General features: G+C 53.8%; 1 protein-coding gene across 1 annotated transcript in view; it reads right to left on the bottom strand.

Annotated features, from left to right (window-relative positions):
* NXN (nucleoredoxin) overlaps positions 5,219-16,526 on the bottom strand; it is a 159,691-nt gene continuing 148,383 nt past the window's right edge. The window contains exons 6-8 of the mRNA XM_018064367.1: positions 11,843-12,022; positions 9,968-10,092; positions 5,219-6,833 (exon numbers count right to left, since the gene is read on the bottom strand). Coding sequence (XP_017919856.1) covers positions 6,651-6,833; positions 9,968-10,092; positions 11,843-12,022 — 488 coding nt within the window. The 3' untranslated portion in view covers positions 5,219-6,650. The remainder of the gene's footprint in view (positions 6,834-9,967; positions 10,093-11,842; positions 12,023-16,526) is intronic.

Genomic DNA, 16,526 nt, shown 5'->3' with positions numbered 1-16,526 from the left:
CACACCCTATATCTTGTCTTTGTTCAGGAAAATAGCACTGCAAAAGAGTATGCCTGGCACGTCATTCTCCACCGGTTTTATCATCCTGGTTGTAAGAAGGCAAAGAAATTTGCGTCCCCTTCACTTTATGATCAATGACTTGTAAACCATGCCTTGTGAGTTCTTTATGTATTTCTGGGTATAATTTAGCAGAGGAAAGGGGCAGTCTTTCCTTTTAAATGATCATGGGGGAGCAAGTGGTGGTGAAGTTTTTTACCTGCTGATGGAAATTAGCTATCTTGAACCCTTCTCAGTTTTTTACCAGTATTTGTCACCATTTCCCCAGGAAAACGGGATGAAAACTGAGCAGCACATGACAAGTAAAGAACATGGCTGGGCTGAAAGAAGCCTTTAGAACTTCAGAAGGTTGGCCAAGCTGCCCCTTGCCTTTGTGCTACATGTAGCTGTAGTGGTGGTATCTGCCACAAGGGGGCAGTCACACCTCAAAACGACTCCCAACGCTGAAGGGAGGGGTGGGGATTTCTCCTGGATGCAAGTTGTTGCAATCAAGAGGATGGAGTCAAGTCTCCCTCCACCACCCTGGGCCTGTGGCAAGCTCAGAGTTGCTGCAGCGGGAGATCCATCCACATCGTCATTCGTTCTCGGCAAAAATCTTAAAGTACAGAAAGTTGGACCAAAAACAAGGAGGAAATGGACAAAAATGGGAAGCAGCTGCTACAGAAAAAATCTAGCACATCTTTTTCCTTTGAATGGAGCCTCTAGGAAAGCAGCTCTCAGCAAACGCTGATGTCCCCGGGTTCCTGGAACATTCATTGGGAACCCGCCACCTCGACCTCTAGGAGTTTCAAGACGGGGGAGGCATAAACGCCCTTACCCCTCCCCAGCCTCAGTTGCTGTCGCACCTTAGAATTTCAGTCATTCACAGACAAATCAAAGCGGGAAGGGTGGATGGTATGAATTGGTAGACGGACATACATATATAAGAACCTACTGTATAGCACAGGGAACTCTGTTCAGTGCTCTCTGGTGACCTAAATGAGAAGGAAATCCAAGGAATAGGGATATGCATACATGTGGCTGATGCATTTTGCTGTACCAGAAACACAGCAGTGTTACGCAATTACACACCAATTAAGGGGGAAAAAAGTCATGCAGGCCCAGAGGATAAGCCAACCTTGGGGAACTGGTTTCTACCAGCTTCACCTGGGACCTCCTAGCACGTTCCCAGGGTTATTAACAACACCAGGTGTCACCACAACCTGAGCTACCTTTAGCTCCACTTTTGTGTCACGTCACGCGAAGACCCCAGAAACAGCACCACAGCCTGGCTGGTACTGAAAACCATCTGCTGCACTGTGGACCCCTCTTGGCCGAGCAGCCTCCACCCTCTGTGGAGCTGACCTGGCTGGCTCACCTGGAAAACGTGTTTTAAAAAAAACACTCATGTAAACACCTTTTAACTCCAAGATCTTACTTACTTTACATCAATGAACATGCAAAGGAAATAATGCTAGAAGCAGCCAGATGAACAGACAAGCTGATGTGCTGCTGTGGGTGACTTGACCGTCCCTAAAGCAAGGTCCCGAGTTACCTTGGAGCAGCTGCAAGCACTGAAAGCCTCAGGGAGCCAGGCCGCTGCCCAAAGCATGTATACCAAAAGTCTGCACGTAGCAACGGCGTCAGTTCTGCCCTAGACACATTTGTAGGGAAGAGCAACTTTGTTCAGCTTGGGCCTCGAGGTTGCAGAGGTGCTAGTGCTAGTCGCTGAGTCGTGTCCGACTCTTTTCGACCCCACGGACTGTAGCCCACCAGGCTCCTCTGTCCCTGGGACTCTCCAGGCAAGAATACTGGAGTGGGTTGCCACGTCCTCCTCCAGGGGATCTTCTCGACCCAGGGATCGAACCCAGGTCTCCTGCATTTCAGGTGGATTCTTTACAGTTTGAGCTACAGGGAACTTGGAGAGGACCATCTCCACAACTGTTCCTTCCTCGGAATTGAAGGAGAGAATGCAGGTTGAGGAGAGACGAGGCTGCAGCAGGGTCTGGCCTCCCAGCCTTGCTTGCACCTCTGTGACTGCAGGCCCGGAGAGTGGTTTGGCTAGCTGGGGACTTCATATACTCTAATGTCAAAGGCGATCTGGTTTGGGGGCCTGGGCCCTAACCATGCCTCCTCCTGTATCCCACTTCTAGCCCTGTGTGGTTGGCTTGCTTGTGTGAGGCAGGCACACCCAGGAATCAGACGTGAGGCTGGCTGCACCCTGCCCTTCAGGCTGGGGGACAGAGGCTTTCGGGAGGAGGCGCGTGATGGCATGGAAACCCAACAGCTCCTCAGAACCATCCTACCTAAATCTAGCCACACATTTCCTGACTTGGGAAAGTATTCCAGAAGGCCCAGGGGGTGGGACACAGGCTGAACAATGAACCATAATGACGTCTCTTCATGCTTTCACACTAAAGGTATATCCTGGTGTCACACTTCCTTCAGTAGGAGAAATCCCAGCCATAGAGTAGACTCCATATACTTTCCTACATCCGAGCCTACTATTTCCTGAAAAATATTCCTTCACACATGCACTGCTGCTGCTGCTAAGTCGCTTCAGTCGTGTCCAACTCTGTGCGACCCCATAGACGGCAGCCCACCAGGCTCCCCCGTCCCTGGGATTCTCCTGGGAACACTGGAGTGGGTTGCCATTTCCTTCTCCAGTGCATGAAAGTGAAGTCGCTCAGTCGCGTCGACTCCTTGCAACCCCATGGACTCCAGCCTACCAGGCTCCACCGTCCATGGGATTTTCCCGGCAAGAGTACTGGAGAGGGGTGCCATTGCCTTCTCCGACACATGCACTACTTGCTAATAATGAATAGCCAATAATGAAGCTAACAAATAGCCATTTGTCTGCAGAGAACTTCCCCTTGAGCAGCCTGCTTGGAGGAAAGCAGTGGGTGCTCAACAGGGGTTGATGTTGAACAAAGAGGGACTTAGGTTTAGGGCTCACTGAACACAGCTGCTTCAGGGTGAATGGAAGATCCTGAGTTCCAGCCCGTCCTCGGTCCACACAGCAGCATCTGGAGAGAAGCTGCAGGGGCGCTGCCACAACCCGCAGCCCTCATTTCTGTTCTGTTGAGGTCCTGGTCCTGGCAGGCAAGCAGGGGCCTGCCCAGGGAGGGGTGGGGGTTCGCAGCGAAACAATGCCCGCACCCTGGAGGAGCTGGACCAGGAGCTCCCTCGGACGCCTCCCAGAGCTGCCATTCCAAGGCCTCTCCGCGTGGACATGCCTGTGTGTGCGTCGCTCTCCCTCTAGTGACCTTACTGGGTCCAGCAGAGTCTACCACGTCTCTATCGCTGCGGAATTCCCTTTGCTGCCCTGCAACAAGGCAGCAGGAGGAGAGAACAGCTTTTTAGTGTCTTTAATTAGGCAACAGGAAAAAACACAGTCTGGCTGAAAATTACCACTTGAAGCTTGGCTAATGCCAAAAACAGCAGAACAGACTCCCTGTGCTCAGATAAGTGGGAGGCACTGATTCCAAGGACACACTTGAGGCTAGGGGAGCAACCAGACCTCCTACCCCATTCCTGGAAGACAGGGTGATTCTCAGCCACCCTCCGGCTTTTACAGCTACCTGCTATACATACCTGGACTCCCCTGGTGGCTCAGATGGTAAAGGATTCACCTGCAATGGAGGAGACTCGGGTTCAATTCCTGGGTGGGGAAGATTCCCCTGGAGAAGAGAATGGCTACCTACTCCAGTATTCTTGCCTGGATTCCATGGACAGAGGAGCCTGGTGGGCCATGGTCCATTGGGTCACAAAGAATTAGACATGACTGAAGTGACTGGGCATGCATGCCAGTATTCTCACCTGGAGAATTCCATGCACAGAGGAGTCTGGTGGACTGCAGTCCATGGGGTCACAGAGTCCACCACGACTGAGTGACTAACACATACATACATACCTATCCCCCAAACATACCTTTCTTTTTTTCTTAAGGAGATCTTTACTGTTGAAGATAGGTTAAAAAAAAAAAAGATCTCAACTCTGTTTAAAAAAGAAAAAAAAGGGTAGAATCAGATCTGGAAGTCATTGTGCTGACCGCAGACTTGCAACCCCAGGGTGGCATTTTTACAGCCACCATCCTGTCCCAAGCTGCAGGGCCCGGTTTCCTTTGCTGCTGGCGGAAGCCCTTGAATATGTCACAGCTGGCGTTTTAACCTGCTTTTAATTAGCGACCAGAATTTTAAGGTATTTTGGAGCTGCTTAGTAGGAATTAAGAAGCCACCCACTTCGTCAATAACCTTTAAGATTGCTAGCATCTTGCACTATAGAGATTCTTCACTGGCGAAGTGACTCTCCCCTGGCTTTCTCCCCCAAAGTTGCCACTGTATAAACCAGACGTACCTTTTTAGTAAAACTTCCCACTGATATTAACCTTCACACCCCCTTCAAGAGGGGAATTCTGGGGGTGTGGGTCCAGTTGACATTAGTGGCAAGTAGTTCAGCTGGCCCTGTATGGGCATAGAAGCATCATAGATGACCTCATTTTTCTGCTGCAATGACTTATGAGGACTCCTCATTGGATTTTGTTCCTTTTGCCTCAGAAAATAAGTAGCTGCTGAGAGAGACCACCTTTCCTCCAAGGCCATCATGGTACAGGGCATAGACAGAAACCCCAACTATCCTCCAAGTGAGGTTGACCTACCTCATCTTGTCTCCACCCTCCCATCTCCCCAGGGAGACACTGGCAGGTCTTCTGGAGCAGCCCCTAGTCCTAGGGGTTGGACAGAGCCAGGTTTGAGGGTCTCCAACCTCATTCTTCACAGGAGGACCCCTGCGGGACTGACTCCTTATGTTTCTCCAACTGGCCTTCTCAAGCTTTCTGAGCACGTGTTCCCTTGTGGAGGGGGAATGAGCATGAGTCCACAAGGATGCCTGTCATCTGAGACTCCACCCCCTGCCATGGCAAGTCAAACCCCAAGCGATGGTGGCCAGAGCTCCAGCAGGGATCTGCCTCCGGCACTCTCATCCAAACAAGCATCCTGGCTTCTGAAGGATTCAACAGATGACCATATTAGGGCTTGGTTCTCAAAAATCCTGAAGCACAGCTGCCAAGTACCCAGTGAAAGTCAAGAAGATCTTGTATGTGCCACCCACCGCCTCACTGCCCACCCCATGGAGCACAGTACAAGCCAGAAGATTTTTGTTATGAAGGACAGGAAAGGCCAAATGGTTGATAACGTCCAGAGATGCCGGTTTTATTTCTTACTAGGTGATTGCATTTCAGGCTGGTAACAGTAAGAGTAATGACCAACTCAACTTGTCCCTCTGAACTACAAATGAACAATCCCACTCAGCAAGAAGCAATGCTGTCAACAGCTAATTGGAAGGGGCTGGGTTTTCCGAATAAACGGTTTTGGTTGGCTGTGAGTGGAGACAGAGGTGAGGCCTGAGATGATCCAAAAGGCCCTGACACCTGATTGAGATAGGCTGAAACCCAGGGAAGCCTTCTACCCCAAATCCTAAGAGCACAGCTGCTAGTTTCCTTTCTGTGGTCAGTTCAGCCCAAAGGAGGAGCTGAGCTGGGCTCAGCAGAGCCAACACAGGGCCCATTTTTAGCTGACCTGTTCTCAGCCTGCACTCCCTAGGGCACAGCCCTTTCTGCAGGTTCTTAGGAAAAAGCTAGGCTTCTGGCAATTGCTTGCCTCTTTTTAAAAGTTCTGCTTTGAGAAGGAAAGGAAACGCAGGGGTAACCAAGGGTGGGCAGAGGCTCCAGGGGCCCCAGGCCCGGAGCCACAGGGCGCTGGGGGCACGGTGCTCTTCTGGCAATGCAGGTCCACCGCCTCTTCTTGGGAAGATGGCCAAAGGGGAGAACTTACCAACAACATTCTAAGATGGGAGGGGCTGTCCATTTGAGAAGGCAGAAACTGGGGGAAGGTCAAGATCAAGGGAGAAAGAGCTCGAAGGAAGGAAGAAGCAGCTCTTTCTTATCACATGGGAGGTGCTCCATTAAAGTAAGCAAATACTACGTGAACCATTACTGTAGCTACTCTTTCTCATCAGAAAAGAACACAAGTTACCTTTGAGAGCTGCAGCTCCTCCCCTGCCCAAGATACCGACTGACAAGCTGGTGTTCTTCTCCTCAGGTCAAGACAGACCAAGTCACTGAGGAAAGGCTGTCCTGGCGGGCAGAAGTTCTGCGCCAAGACTTCGGGGGCCACGCCCCCGACCGGCTCCACCTGAGCGCCCGTGTTGTCTCTGAGCCGCTGGGGCTCTGCGCATGCGCTCTAGCACCCGCGGCAGAGCCGGCGCACCCAAGGTCTGTGCCCACTCGGCGTTAGAACAGCCGGGGGCGCGCAAAAATACCTCACCCAGAGCTAGCGACCAAGAGCACGCTGCAGCCCCCATCCTGGACGGTTACGCCAGCCCCATGAATCCCCGAACAGAGTCTCCAAACACGGTGGTTTCTTCTGCTGCTGGAGAGTATGCGCACCCTAGGGTGCTAGCTGAGGAGTTAATGCAGAGAACAAGGCACCACAGAGAGGTTGGACACTTGGGTTGTGTGATTCGGAACACGCTGGAAGAGTCCAAGGGTGACGGGAAGGGAGGAGGGGGAGGAGAAGAATGAGTTTTAAATAAGGTCCCGGGAAGCTGGGGCCCCACTAGATGGGCTCTGGTTTGAGCTTTTCTGCTAGGAAGTCATTCACAAAGGCCTCCACAATGGCGGGGGTGATCTCCTCCACGTCCATCACGTACTTGGCCCGGGCTGACATGTCCAGAATGGTGAGCAAAGGGGCAGCCTCGGGCAGGTTGGTGTAATCTCGCAGGGAGTCAGTCATGTCATCCTGGAAGTCACCAGAGGGAAAGAAAACCAATGAGTTGTCAAGAAAGAGGGCAGAGAATCCCCTGGGCCCAGACTCCCCAGACACCATAGAGTGGAACCCCACCCCACCATCCTGGAGAGCCGTGGCCTCCAGGCAAAATAGGCTCTCAGAACTGGGAGCAGGGAGGAGGGGATCAGGGGACCCTGCCCTACCAGGGCGAGGGGGAGCTGGTTCATCAAATTCACTCTCTGCATCAGCTCAAAGCCCAGGTAAGTCATCTTGCTTTATAGCATGAAAGCAACTTTAACTTGTAAAAATGGGATGTCTTTTGATTACTTACTTTTGCAACCCACTCTCAATTATCTGCAGCCCCACTGTGGGCAGAGGGCTATCTGGACTTCAGCTTCCAAATGTTTTTAACAAAACAGCTCAGTCCCCCAACTCCCCACCCCCACAGCTGCAGGGGGCAGGCAGGAGTTGCACAACCAGTTCAGAAGCCCAGGCCTCTGAAGTACTACTGAGGTTTTACACCATCACTATAGTAATTGTAGGTTCCCAGTGACTGTCCTGAGAGATTTCTCTAGTATGAGGTGTACCTTTAGTAAATATAAAGGCAAACAGAAATCCAAAGACAAGGAGAAAGATTTGTAAGGTGGTAGCCATCTGAGATTGGGCTTCCCAGGTGGCTTAGTGTTAAAGAATCCACCTGCCAATGCTGGAGACCTGGGTTCAATCCCTGAGTCAGGAAGGTCCCCTGGAGAAAGGAATGGCAAACGAGTCCAGTATTCTTGCCTGGAAAATCCCATGGACAGAGAAGCCTAGCAGGCTATAATCCCTGAGGATGCAAAGAGTTGAATAGGGTTGAGCATGCATACACACAGCCATCTGAGGTTACTTTTCATGCTGCTGCTAACAGGAAATGGACGCTCTATACCCATCCCCAGGTTGTTCCACTATAAAATGTGCAAAATTCTCCACTGAATGAGAATACCTGCAGAAAAAGAGCTCATAGTATTCCGGGCCTTAAAGGCTGGCAAGCAGTTTCCGAGACAAAAAACGTTTCTTTCTAAAGGGGCAATTTCTTAGGAAAGATAAGTGATCATCTTTTTTTCTTCCACCCAACAAACAGCACACACTTCCCAGCAATGCCGGGTGATTCAGCATCTCTCGCAGTGTCCACCCAATTCAGGCGCTCCATTTGGGTTAATAAACAATCTTCATGATAAACAGAGGGGAGACACCTGGACAAATCCCATCCATCCAATTCCCATTAGAAAGCCAAGCTCAGTGCCTGCTGCCTCCCCTCCCTCTGAGCAAACATGGGGAGATGAATTTTAATGTCTGTTAAGGCTCAGAAAGGGACAACTTCTGTCTGTGGGTGAGGATGGGATCAAGACAAAGGCCCCAGCCCCAGGCTGACTGCGGAGGGCTGGAGTCCTGGGCTCCGAGGCACCCAGTTGGTGCCTGATGGTTCCAGCGCCCTGTGTCCACTTCCTTTCCCACTGTCTTGCTTCTGAGGTTAGAAAACTGGCCAAGAGAGTTGCCGAGGCCAGGAGCCCGGGTTCAGGGCAGAGAAGGTCAGGTTGAAGGTGGGGAGCTGGAGTAGTGGATGCCCCTATGCCCCTGAGCCTCTGCCTAACATCCTGGTCCAGGCTGGGCCAGCCCTGTACGGGACCCTGTGGACAGAGGTAGTGAGAGCTTGTTTCCACATTCACTCCTGATCTCACAGTCACTCCTCTCTCTGCCACCTACTTAATGCGAGGCTTTGGCAAGAAACCTCTCAGAAGCCAGGTCTCATAAATCCTATAAAAGGGATTCCATAATGGCTCACATGGGGCTCCGGGAGAGTGAGCCAGCCTGGGCGCACAGCCCTGCCAGGCCGGCCTCGCAGCAGCCTTACCCTCTCCCAACCTCACTTTCCTCATCTGTGAACCCCTAAGGAGGGGTAGGTGACAAGCAAGTGGGTGGTGCAGGTGAGGCACCTGGCCTGGCTGGGCCTATAGGAAACCTACCAGCGCTCCTTTTCGGCCTCGTTTCTAGGGCGGCCGCTGGAGCCCTGCAGCCCCGCCTCCACCCCCGGCTCAGCCCTTTCCCTCTCCTGAGCCCATCTTTTCTCTCCAAGCCGCTGTTCTGGTCGAAGGGGTTAGAGTTTAATACATTCAGCGCGGCTTCCATTTGTGCTTTGTGTGGAGTGGGCTGTGTAGCCCAAGGCAGGGCCCTGTGAACCGTCTTTGTTCCCTCCACCCCACGGCTGGGCAGGGTGACTCCAGCTGTCTTCCAGGGGCCCACCGGGCAGCGGCGGCTATTGAGGTGATGAATGGGTGGTTCAGGGTGTCTGGCCGCCCCTGGGATCCAAACACAGCGTGAAATGAGCACGGGGCTCGGACCAACTAGAGGTACAGATGGGAGCAAGGAGGGCGGGTGGGGGAGGGGGGCCCGCTGGCTTCAAAATGTGTGTCTGTCAATAACTGACTGAGGCCAGTGCCTGGGTGGGGAGAGGCAGCTGCGCATGCGTGGAGGGTGGCTCTGGGGTGGGGAACCGAGGGGGCGTGGCTGCGCAACCTGCGCAATCTCAGATTCCGCGTCTGCGGGGACCCAGGCTCCCCTACCTTAGGAGCCACTCCCCTACCAGGTGGAGGCCTTCTAGGGACAGGCCTGGGGTGGAAGAGGCAGGGACGCTAGGAACGTCAGCATTCTCCCTGGGCGGAGGGGTAACTGCAGCCGGATCCCCATCAGCGATGGGAAAAGGCCCCTTGGGCGGCTGGGTGTTGTTGGACTAACCAAACAGTCTCTTTGTAAAGCATCAAGAGCCTGGCTGGGACCCAGCCCGGAAGGAGTAAGTGCTGACCACTATCTTTGTGGCTCCCTCGCAGCCGGGGTGGGAGCAGTCTGGGTGCAAGTGGGAGCTTCTGTTCTAGGAGGGCCCCCTGCTGCCCGGGGACTGCTGGGTAAGATGGGAAGAAGGAGGCGGCAGGGGCCGGAACTGGTTTTCCTTGACTGATGACACCTTTTCATGCTCCATTTGTCTGTGGGCTCTTGTAGAAGCACCGTCACCCCAGAACCCCAGGCCCCTTCAGACATCCCCAGGGGCTACATCACTCGTGTTCTAAAGGTCGGCCAGCGGAGCCAGCCCGGGGGGCCCCGGCGGCACTCACCTCCCCCGCCACAAAGAACAGGAGCGGCGCCTCCTCGTCTTTGGCTTTGTACTTGGCAATGATCTTCTCAGCTATTGGCTGGATCAGCTGCTTGGCCGCCTCCGACTCTCCGTCATCCTCAGAATCTGTGACAAGGGAGAGAAAGACACAAAGAAGCACTGGCTTGTCAATCAGATGGACTGGTGCCCAGGTCCAGGCCCGACGCGCCCATCTGGGCGGCCCCTGAATGGAAGCAAAGCCTCCCCTGGGACACCGACCTCGCCTCCTGGATGCACGAGGGTGTGTCCCCAGGCACAGGCCAGGTTCCTCACTGCTCTCGCAGGCAAGCTGTTCTGCATCATGCCCCCAGGAAGAACTAACTTCACCAGCTAGCACTAATGCCCAGGCAAGCGAAATCCTGTTCACTGAACTACTCACAAACGCACCCTGGAAGCTGAGCCTCTCCTAAGCCAGAACCTGAGGCGCTGGTGGTTCTCTCTCTATCACAGAATGAGATGCTCTGTCCTTGGATCCCTGACTCCCTAATGGAAATGGGAGAAGTGGTGGTGGTGGTGGGTCGGGACTGCGTTCTGATCATCAGCTTCAGTGGCAGCTGGAAGGCACCAGGGCACTGACATGCCAGCTTCATAGCTGGCAGCGGGACTTGCCTGGGAGGGGACAGGCTGACTGTAGGAAGAACCCCCAGCCAGGCTCCCAGAACCCCCTTTGGGCATCTCTTGCTTCCAGTGAACTAGCGTGGGAGCACCTCATCCCTGCTGAACCCCAAAACCGAGAGCCAGTGCAAAGCAGGGGAGGGGGGGACAGGTGCCTGCAGAGGACCTTCACCCAGAAGTCCTCCCAGGAGGCCCAGTGTGCAGGCTCAGCCCCATACACTCTAGATTCACCTCTGATTAGCTTGGTGATGCTGGAAACTTGCTTTGCTTCCCTGGGACCCTGTTTCCACATCTACAGATGGCCAGTGACATTCCTAATTGTCTCTCATTCATAAAAGCTTCCCAGGCCCCAGGCTGGGGGCATGTGAGCCTGCGGCAGGCAGTAAAGACCCAAGGGGAATGGGTCCCCAAGGCCATCCTTCCCAGGGCCACTGTCCTCCAAGTACAAGGCCAGCCTGCAAGCCAGGATTCCCTCCCCACCTGGGGGCCCCCAAACCAGACTTCTAGAGAATGGGGGTTGGATGCTACACACATTCTCCAGCCCTCTCACTACAGGCGGCAGCAGCTCAGCCATGATCCGGGTACCCAGACTTAAGTTGGAACCAAGCAATGAGACCTAAGGCAGAGGGTGAGATGGCCCTTGGCCAGCAGTTACTCCGTTTGCAGAAGGAACCAGGGGTCACCCTACGGGCCTGCCGGGAACCTGCCGCAGGTATTCCTGTGTCTTCCTGCAGGGCAGACCCATCACACACTGAGCACGAGAGGGAGAGGCAGGGAGACAGAGGGGTTCTCAGCCCCAGAGATGCCACCCTGGGGCAGCTCCTCAGAGCACAGGAGAGCAGCAGCAGCAGCAACTGGGGGGGAGCCCTGGCCTGAGGGGCCCCACCCCACCCCCACCCCCCGCAGCTGCTGCGCCAGCAGCCCCGCCTCCAACAATGGGTCTGTTCATCAGCGGGCCGAGGGCTTCCTCCCGGCCTGACCTCTTCTTCCCAGCTGGTGGCCGGGAGCAGCTAGAAGGAAAGCAGAGCAGCAACTCCCTGCACAGCCGCCACAGGGGAGAAGCATGAATAAATCACCAGGGTCAGAAGCACGGCAGCCAGAGACAAAGACCCAGGCTCTGCGCTGCTGGCAACTGAAAGAAGCTGCAGGGACAGACCCCCCTGGCCCCCTAGTGAGCTCTGCCCATTGTGTCCCACCTGGGGCCCTCAGCTGAGCTTCCTACCTACAAACAGGACGAGGCAAGGGCCCTCGTTGAGCTGCACAGCATTGGAGTCGGAGAGCTCCAGCACGGGCTTGGGGTGCCACGGGAAGCCCCTGCATTCCTCATCGTTCAGCACCTCCACCCGCCCCTGCCGCGTGATCACCTCCCCCTGCGGGTCCAGCACGATGAGGGTGGGGATGCCTGCAAGAGAAAGAGAGAGAGAGCTTGGGACAGCCCCCCTGGACATGGTTTAGTCCTCGAGTAGAATCTGGGCTCCACCTCTGAAGAGCCATGGAACCCCCCTGGGTCTGCAGGGGACTTCTCCACAGAACCCCAAGCAAGTCACCTCCTGCCTCTGGACCTCAGACCCTCCGCTGCCATGTGGTAAACACACTGCAGTTCCCAACTTATCCCACTATGGAAGGATCAACGAGGCTATGCATTTAAGAACTTCAGCCCTGGGTATCAGTACATAGAAGAAAAATGAGAAAGCCTAGAGAGGTTGGATGGAGAAGGCAACGGCACCCCACTCCAGTACTCTTGCCTGGAAAATCCCATGGACAGAGGAGCCTGGTAGGCTGCAGTCCATGGGGTCCGCAGAGTCAGACAAGACTGAGCAACTTCACTTTCACTTTTCACTTTCATGCATTGGAGAAGGAAATGGCAACCCACTCCAGTATTCTTGCCTGGCGAATCCCAGGGATGGCAGAGCCTGGTGGGCTGCCATCTATGGGGTCGCACAGAGTCGGACACGACTGAAGCGACTTAGCAGCAGCAGAGAGGTTGGATGGCATCATCAACTCAATGGACATGAGCTTGAGCAAATTCCGGGAGATACTGAAGGACAGGGAAACCTGGTGTGCTGCAGCCCATGAGGTCACAAACAGTCAGACACAACTGAGCAACAACATGAGGTCCCCAAGAAACAGGAGCTGCTCTCCTGCCTGCAGAAGTCTCAACCTCAGCAGGTGGTGTGAATACATACTCCCCTGCAGCGCACACGCAAGGGTGTATAGACCAGCACAGATCACAGCAGGAGGGCCCCCCCCAGGGGGAGCACAAGGGGCCTGTGGGGGGAGGAGCCTGGGGCAGCGAACGGGAGACGACAGCTGGCCACCATCACCAGCCCCGCTGCCTGGGACGGTTCCAGTGCCCGCTCTGAGGGGGACAGTCCCTGGAGGGAACATACTGGCAGTGCTGCCGCCCTCACATTGGAGTCCTGGGCTGGGGTCAGAGATGCAACACCCAGCTCCCCACAAACCACAGTCTCCCTCCAACCATAAAGCCTCAAACGGAAAAATCAGAGGTGACCCTTTCTGCGTTACAGGGGGGCGTGGGTTTTCCAGCTCCCTGCTCCATGCGCCCCACTCTCTGCTGCTTCTCCTCCAGCCAGGGACTTCAGCCCATGGAGGTAGCCTCAGCCTTGACCTCTGAGGACACTTGTCTCCCCACTGGTCCCTCCCCTCCTTGCACTAACCAGCCACCTCCCCACTGGAGCTGACCGGAGCTAGATGGGCCAGGGAAAGCCAGAGCAATTTAATATTTATAGATTATACAGCTTTGAGTCAGTAGTTTGCTTCACTGACATTTTACCTCTCTGTGGGGGGTGGCGGGGGGAGGGATGCTGAGGTACCAGAAACACAGCCGTGGTGTTTTGTAACCTGTGCGGTGGCCAGGGTGGCAGGCATGCAGGGGTGGGCCTACCTTCAAAAGGAAAAAGGAGCGCATTATGTTCACACCTATGAGGAGGAGAGGCTTGGCATGTTGGGGAGCAGGTCCAGAGAGAAGCAGCCTCTGGGGACTGCCTTTCCCACCACACACATCACATACAAATGCACGTGGCCAGAGCCGGTGCTTTGGAGGGCTTTTAAGATGCGCCCAGAGCACAATAGACAAGGGGCATCTTCAGCCTCATCTCATATCTGCTCGGCATCTCCCAGAGACCTGGGGTTCACATCAGGGGTCTCCCCATCCCAGACAGGGCTGGGCTTGAGTCAGCGGCTTGTAGAGGCCTGGGGCTGGGGCCCATGGCATGAAGGGCCAGCCAGCTGCAGACGAACACCTCCCAGTGCCATGCCCCATCTCAAAATTGCTTTGGCAAAGTTGTTTAATCAGTTTCTGAAATTGGGCAATTTCTAGTGTTGGGTTAAACCAGGGCCCTGCCCACTGCTATGATTAGACACAGCAGCAGGCTTGTTTGCAGCCCAGACGTGGGATGCTGAGTTGGTCTGTGGCGGGCAGGCAGGCACAGAGGATGGAGAAGGGAGGGAAAGTAAAATCCAAAGGCAGAGGGGCCTGCTTCCTGGTTTGGGGCTTTGGTTTCTCCAGGTGACTAATGGGCTTCTTTGTTACCATGGCTAAGGCCTGTCTCCAGTCCTTGCCGGTGGTGGGGGAGGCACCAGGACAGCAAGGCAGGGACTCGAGCCCCCAGGTAACTACTGGGGGTTTCTCAGCCGATTCCGTGGAGGGACAGCTTCCCTGGACCCTCCCCACCCCTTCCCAAAAGCCATGCAAAAGCAAAGGCCCCTTGTATTTGGTGCTTTAAGCCCAAGATGACAAGGTTAGGTTGACTGTGGAGACTTGGTATAGTGAACACAGATTTCAATCCAGAGAAGCCCACTTCTAGCACATGGACTGGGAAAAAGAATTGACAAGCACCAGTCGCTTTCCCATCACTGACCAGATCTTGGGTTAGTTTGGCCCCAGAGCCCTAAGTGTGTACGCCTCTCTGGGGATGAACCAGCCAGAAGGAAGCTCAGTCTTGCAGCATCTGCTCAGTGCTCCACCCAGTGTGGGGACCTCACCCTGGGATGTAAGACTATCCTCCTTCTGCCAGTGGTCAAGTTGCCTACCCAAGGTCATCTGCCCAGTAAGTGACCAAGTTGGGACAGGAAGCCTGGTCTGCTTGTTGGCAAACTGCTGCTCTTTCTACCAGGCCAATCTGCTGGCGGGGACTCTCACAGCTCCATGGGTTGGAAGGCGGTCATCCCCAAGGAGGAGCTGGGCAGGGCAGGGCACACTCCTGCATCCATACCTTCTGCACCACCCATTCCCTCCTCCCTGAGGCTGTGGGAGAAGGAAGCTGAGATATGATCACCTCTCCCTTTTCTCTCCCATTCACCCACTTCCCCATCCAGCCCATCCTGCCTTCCCTGTTCCCCCGGCCCCTGAAGCAGGTTCCCCAAAGCAGAGACTTCCAAGGAGAAAATAGGGCAGAGCCTCTAATGGGAAACTTAAAGGGAACGGAAAATTTCTAATCGACATCTTTGTACAAAGTAACTTCCACACCAGCAAAGGGCTTCTCTGAAGGGAATGAAAAGGGAACAGTTCGTCTCTGCTTCTCTTGAACTTGTCGTTTCCCATCTGGGACAGTGCGGGGGGTGGGGGTGGGGGCGGCAGGACTACAGTGAGGGTTCCAAGGAAGATGCAGGCAAGTCATTTAATTGTTCAGAGCCTCATTTATACACCGTCAAATGGGGGTAGTGGGAGTTTCCTATCTTACTTGGGTGTAGGAAGGAGTAAAAAGATGACAAGTAGAAAATGCTTTTGAGCAGGATATCTGGCACAAAGTACTCCATATATATCAGCTCTCATCATAACTAAGTCCATTAGTATTAGTATCAGTATTATTAGTCAGCCCTAGGTTGGTCATTTGGCTCTTGAGAAGGGATAGAAGACTGGTGCCGAGGACTTCACTGGTGGTCCAGTGGTTATGATTCCACACTTTCACTGTCAGGGCCCAGGTTCAGTCCCTGGCTGAGGAACTAAGATTCTGCAAGCTGTGCAGCATGGCCAAAAAATAAATAAATTAAAAAAGAAAAAGGAGAAGACCTGCTTTAGTGATATAAATGGGAACCTCCACGGTGGCTGGAGGGAGTTTGCTCAAGAAACAGAAGACAGAGGTGAAATCAACACCATACGGCGTGATGCTGCCACATCTACAGATGGCGTTCTCTTATGAGCACCACCCCAAGCTCAACCTCTGGGCGCAGAACACATAGTCTCCACTCCTAGAGAGGGCTTCGGCCCCAGGCGCCTCCCTGGGGAGCTCGGGTAGACCATGCCAGAGCCTCCGAATCCCCTTCACCATCTCCCTGAAAACCTAGAGAAGAAAGAAAAGGCCTAAGGAGCTGGCTCCATGCTGTTTCCTCTTGGGAGAAGCCAATTTGTGCGTATGCAAAACAATCTCAAAGTCGCACGTACTGAGACTGTCCTGCTGTTGCGTTTGGTTGCTTTTCTATCACCAAAGAAAGGGAGTTTCAAAGGAGGTGGTGGGTCTGAGGGCAGCGCCGTTGGCGGGTGGGAGAGGAGCTGGGCAGGGCTGTTTCTCTGCTTCTAGATGACCGTGCGATCACAAAGATTGCTGGGACTGGGGAAGAGAAAGGCAAGGAAAAGCAGGCCCCAGGACAGGATAGAGCAGGTTAGGGCACATGGCAGGACAAAAGGTTACATGATCACGGCAATACATGGTCATCATGAAGACTGCAGCAGGATGGGAAATGTTTGTAATATGTGGTTAAATCGAAAATACAGAATACACAGTGCTATGTGTACAATTACAACTGTGCAGAAATATGCTTGTAGACAAAGACCAAAAGGGACTCAGAAAAGTGAAAACAGTTGTGTGAGGAAGGCAGGAATGCGGGTGAAATAGATATACATTTTTCTTAAACTGTCTTATGATAAATTCATTCAAGTTAAATAA

Source organism: Capra hircus, chromosome 19 (genome assembly GCF_001704415.2).
Source record: "Capra hircus breed San Clemente chromosome 19, ASM170441v1, whole genome shotgun sequence".
Classification (NCBI taxonomy): Eukaryota; Metazoa; Chordata; class Mammalia; order Artiodactyla; family Bovidae; genus Capra; species Capra hircus.
Note: the sequence above shows the minus strand (reverse complement) of the source record. Positions and strands in the feature narration are given on the sequence as shown.